Raw genomic sequence first — 5,682 nt, 5'->3', positions numbered from 1 at the left:
ACGTTCATTTTACTAGTCAAGAACCAGCTTCACTCAGCTTCTTAGATTTATGTGTATGAAAAGGGAAGCTCACGGATTGTTTTCGACAAAATAGATAACAGAGTCATTAAAAGGTTGGATTTGGTATTTTAAGTTTCAGTTACCCAAAGGCAAAGAGACTTGGCTTTTTAGAAAACAAATTTTAAATGTTTGAATAGATTTGTAATATAAGATCTGCAGCAACAGAACACATACCTGAAGAGAGCTCGTAATTTCATTTAGTTTATTAGACAAAAATATATGATTTAGACAAGTTTTGCTGACGCGCTATTTACAATCTGAAATCACTCTATATACAGAAAAAACACAAACACATGGGAAACATTTACCAAACAAATAATCCAAGAATGGTTAGAATAACACGACCTGAAATGGTACAATGAAGAAGGAGATCCATCTACAGATTTGTGTAATCGCTTTTATGGATTTGCACCACCTTATTGCAAAAAGAGATTGATGGGAGTCGTTTATACCGTTTCCTTTTTTTTTTTTTTTCTGTCCTTAATACCAGTCTCTGTAATATTTTTTCACCAAACCATTTAATCAAGCGGAAGGGAGAGCTGTTAAAATTCTCGGTGTTCCCTCTTGCTGAGCCAAAGAGCTGCAGGGGGGAAGGGGGGGGGGGGGGGGGGGGAAAAAAAAAAAAGACGTAACAATCTTTCAGGAAAAAAAAAAAAAAAAAAAGATAATCCTTTCCTATAATTGCTTGTCTATTGCTATAGCATCCTAGTATTAGTTAATTGCACAGAAATCATTGTCACTGGTGTAATTAGCACAAGATCTTTGAGGTCTGTTAAGTTTCAGAAAAGTTACAGGCTGGCTATTTACAATTGCAATTTAGCCTAACTTTGAAAAGATTACAGGAACTTCTGTGTTGCTCTTGTCTGTCTGTATTATTATGGTGATGATTAGGTGTTATAATTAGTCTTTATTATTCAAACACTCTGTTTCACATAAGTAACATTCCTGCAGTGAAAACAAACAAACAAACTCACTTGTCACGGACAGGCTGGAAGGGCGATTTTAGCGGCTGAGGTGGGGATTCGGTCCTTGGTGCATTTTCTCTTTCTAGAAGGAGACAGAAGGAAAAAAAAAAAAAAAAAAAAGGAAAAAAAAATTAGGAGAAACATTTTAGAATAACAACAATAAAAATCTGAACAGTGAGCAGAGAACACACCTCCCTCTCACCCCCTTGTTCAGACATGTGTAGATATGTGTGTGTGTACAACACTATTCCCTACTTTCATTATTTAAGGAATACGCAGGCTTTTCTTGCCACACTTTTGACTGTCATTGAAATTATTGGGAGATGAGGGTCAGGAAGGAGGGAAGGAAAGCAAAGCTCAAAGAATATGTTTCACAGCGCTATTCCTGCATTTTCATCTTATTTGATGGGCGTATAGGGTGAGAATGTAATAGCCCAGATGAAATGGGCCTAATATATGCAATCAACATGCTTCAGGGGGAGGTGGGGTGGGGGGTGGTGGTGGAAATCAGCACTAGGATAAACTGTCTGTAACTCCGTTCAAAGCAATCAGTTACACCAGGGCTGAATCTGACACCATTCCTTAAGGAGAAGTTCACGTGCATGTGTTGGGGATGAAGGGAGAGGTGGATGCCTGATGTGCTCATTACCTATGTGTTTGGGACTGGTCCTCTCTGAAGGTTTTTCACTGCTTAGGGCTCCCAGGGTTGCTGTTAAAACAGAAGGTTGTTGCTGGGCCTGGAGGTGGTGATTGTGATGAGCAGCGTGGTGGTGATTTACTCCCAAAAAGGACCTCACATTTAGCAGGGAACTCTGAGTGAGGAAAGCCCCATTTGTCCAGTTGTGAAATTTGCCAATCTGGCATGTATAGAGTCCGTGGCTGGGGAGAAAAGCGGGGTGCTGGATCTGTGGAGAAGTGTGGTTAACCTGGGGAGGAGGGGGCGGAGGGGGAGAAGATTTCAGGGCACCATCGGGACTGGTTGCCGTCTCCGCCAACGACCAAATCTTGGGTTTGCTGTGAGATGGCATCTGTAAGTTGTTCTGTCCCCCGGGACTGATGATTCGCGTGCTGCTGTCAGACGCCTCCTTCACCATGGCCAGTGCGTCTTTGGGTTTCAGCCCTTCAGACCCTGACAGCGCCAAATCCTTCTCCTTTTCCAAGTGCTCCTCTTCACTGCTTTGTCTCAGGAGCTCGGGTTTCTCCTCCTCTTCCTCGTTGCTCTGCTCCCCATCGTTCTCGTCGATTTTATCTATGTCTATGCTCTCCAGGTCGATTTCCTCGTCGTCTTCGTTCTTCTCGGGGTCCCCCTCGTTGTCACTCCCGAAGAGGTTTGCATCTTCTTGGTCCTTACTCCTGGAGCCCCAGGTCACCTTGTTCTCCTTCTTGAGCCGCCGGCGGGCGTTGGCGAACCAGGTGGAGACCTGGGTGAGGGTCATCTTGGTGATGATGGCCAGCATGATCTTCTCGCCCTTGGTGGGGTAGGGGTTCTTGCGGTGCTCGTTGAGCCAGGCCTTGAGGGTGCTGGTGCTCTCCCGGGTGGCGTTTTTGGGCCGCCCCGGGTCCCCGTACTGGAACTGTCCGTAGGGATAATAGCCGGGGGCGGTGTGGGCAGCAAAGGTAGCAGGGTGGACACCCGGATTATCTTTCAGCTCGTACTGGGAGCCCTGCAACACATTCAGACAAGCGGAGAGGAAAAAGCACATCAATTACCTCGTTAGTGTCTCTAACAGACCTGAATAGGCTACTCCGGGAGCCGGAATACGCCTTTGAGCGGTGCAAAGGGTCTTCACAGGCAAATTCGGCCCTCCCCGCTCCAGGCTCTTCACGTTTAGATCAGACAGAGGTATTCCCAAATGATCCCCCCTTCTTGCAGGGAAAGGAAAAGAGAGGGGCTAAGCTGGGCTCTGCCAGACATCATGGTATTTTCTCCGCAAACAAAATCAAATCAAACGCTGGGAATGCAGCAACTTCGCATTCGCCTCGGCGAGACAATTTATTGTGCCCTCGAAATTATCAGACAGAGAAAGCAGGTACTACACCACAGTTACACACTAATGCCTGCGCACAACGTCGCCTTTATCTGCAAAATATCCAGGAGGATATTACAAATGCATGCAGAGCATTCTTCTTTGGCCCCAGATCTGCCTTTAAAAGGAGTTGGCGTGAGACGAGACTAGGGAGATGAATGCACAACTTCAGTACGAAGACACTTATAATGTAAGAGATTTTCCACATACAAGCCAACTGCACACACACACCCCCGCCGCCCCCCAAATCATACACCAAGATTCTGGTGTAAAACATTAACTTCTAACTGTTAGAAGAGCCTTTAAACTCTGGAATGAAAACTGATCCACGCATTGTAGAATATGGATATGCAGACACTTTATCTCATAAGTTTTACTTTGATCTGGGCAGAGCAAACACAAATTGTTTACAAGCGTTTAGAGACGGTGATTTATTTGCAATCAATATTCTTTTTATCATCAGTAGTAAAACACAGCAAGTCAAATTATCCCATCAGGTGTTTTGGTAAATAACATTTTATCTTTCCAGCAACCTCATTAGGCCTCATTATTACCGCAAATTGTCCAGATATTAACTTAATATTTTAGCTCTTGGTTTACAAATGCTAGGAATTTGGGGATTTATTTCAAAATATCATCGTCATGATAAATCACCGTAGGAAAATACCAGGATACTTTGCAAGTAGGAGAGGGAACTGTTCCTAAATAGCTAATGTTTAAAGCCGTTTTCTTTTTTTTTTTTTTTCCTTGCTTCTACTACAATCTCGCTTTTTTTTCTAGTTCAGAAATACATTCTTAGTATTACTCTTGCGAAATTTGTCAGCCTTAAAAATGAACCTCTTCAAAAAATGTCCGCGAAGAAACCGATCTAACTTTGTCAGACAGTTAAAAAGGAACATGTATTTTAATTTCAGAGACAAAGCTTATACACAAAGAGAAGCCCGATGTAATTTTTGTAATGTGTTACAGAGTAGGCTTTCTGCACTCCCTTTATTCCGCTGTCTTTTGTTATTGTTGCTGAAATGATATTTTTTTGTGTAATCTCTGCTGGGAATTCTTTTGAAGAAGCCACTTGTAAATCACTCATTGCTTCTGTCTCAACTTTTACTGCATTTCCAAAATCAAGGTTAAAAAAAGTAGGAAACGCACGCTGTTAAATGTGCCTTCGTAGGAAATGTTTGCAGCACAAGACTCCCTGTTTTCAGATGCCGACCCTTGTTCAACAGCCTGTCTACCTACTCGCCTACATATATATATTAAAAACCCTCACAGGTTATGCCTTGCATGCGCCCAGTTATAAATGTTCACACTTTTATGTTTCGGGGGGAGAGAAAAGAGGGGCGATCAGAAATTAAGTGTGTACTATGTGTACCGCCGCCGAGAAATTTGGAGATACTAGCAACGAAAACGTTTCAACGACACCAGAGAGAAAAACAGTTAGTTAAAAAAAAAGATGTTTCACTTTCTAACCATTACATTCTAAAGAAAAGGAAAAAAGAGATCCGAGGACAATCTGGGTGACGGCAATTTGTTTCAGAGTTAACGCCAATATCCCTTTCTGCTCCGATGCATATAATGGGATGTAGATGTCCTCCTTCGCGTGATGCAAATCCGATCTGTGATACTCGCCATAATCAGAGTAAGAAAAGTTCAGGGGACAGAACGGGCCATTTTTAGGGTTTAAGGAAAAAGTCTTGAAATGAACGGGCGTACCAGCTACTGACACTGCACTTTGGCCTTTCGGACGGAACCTGTTTATAGCTCGGCGGCAAAGAAAAGGACCGGGCGGAGAGAGGAGCGCGCTGGAAAGCCAACTGAAACAACAGGACCGACAATATCACCCGTCAACAACAACTACACCAATAACAACAAGGAGAGGGGGGGGGGGAAGCCGAGTTGCTAGGGAGAGCCGACAACACAGAGGCAGGAGCCCCGCTCAGCCCTTTCCGCGCCAAGGAGAAAAACTCGGAGGAGTTTTGCCCGGCTGGAGCGACGGGGCGGGTGGGGGCTGCGCCTGCAGACGGAGCCCGCCGCCCCCCGGCCCCTCTGTCCCTCTCCCCTCCCTCCCTCCCTCCCGGACCCGCCGGCACACACGCTCCCTTCTCCGCGGCGGGACCCGCCACCGCCGCCGCCTCCCGCACCGCGGCCTCCGCTCCCCTTCCCTCCGCGGGTGGCGGGGAAGGGGGGTGAGGGATGCGCGGGAGGCAGCGCGGCGCTCACTCACCATTTGGGAGAAGAGGCCGAGGTCGGCGGTGTAGGGCAGGAAGGCGCTGTAGTTGGGGGCGCTGTAGGGGCTGGCGTACATGCCCAGCACCGAGGTGACAGCGGCCGAGCCGCTGCCCAGCTCCGCGCCCGCGGGCCGGCCCGAAGCGGCGGCGGCGGCGGCAGCGGCGGCGGCGGCGGCAGCCAGCACCCCGGGCCGGTCGCTCCCGTACACCGCCTGGCTGGCGCTGAGGTACTGCGGGTAGCCCAGCTGGGGGAAGGACATCTCCGGGGCGCGGGCACAGCGGCGGCGGCACTGGCGGCGGCGGCAGAAGCGGCAGAAATATAAAAAAAAAAAAAAAAAAAAAAAGGAGGGGGAGGGATGGGGGGGGGGAAGGAAGGAATGATACAAAAAAAAAAAAAAAAGA

At 46.9% G+C, this 5,682-nt stretch overlaps 1 protein-coding gene across 1 annotated transcript; it reads right to left on the bottom strand.

The window, feature by feature from the left end:
- Positions 1–247: 247 nt before the first annotated feature.
- Positions 248–5,682, bottom strand: IRX1 (iroquois homeobox 1). The gene is made up of 4 exons (XM_074876057.1): positions 5,277–5,682; positions 1,675–2,689; positions 1,035–1,107; positions 248–640 (listed from the first exon to the last, which is right to left on the bottom strand). Exons 1-4 carry the CDS (start codon positions 5,538–5,540, stop codon positions 583–585), a joined length of 1,410 nt encoding a protein of 469 aa, XP_074732158.1. The 5' UTR covers positions 5,541–5,682; the 3' UTR covers positions 248–582.

The sequence above is a fragment of the Strix uralensis genome, chromosome 1, assembly GCF_047716275.1.
Source record: "Strix uralensis isolate ZFMK-TIS-50842 chromosome 1, bStrUra1, whole genome shotgun sequence".
In the NCBI taxonomy this organism is placed as follows: Eukaryota; Metazoa; Chordata; class Aves; order Strigiformes; family Strigidae; genus Strix; species Strix uralensis.
The sequence above is the reverse complement of the archived record's forward strand: the minus strand, read 5'-3'. Positions and strand labels throughout refer to the sequence as shown.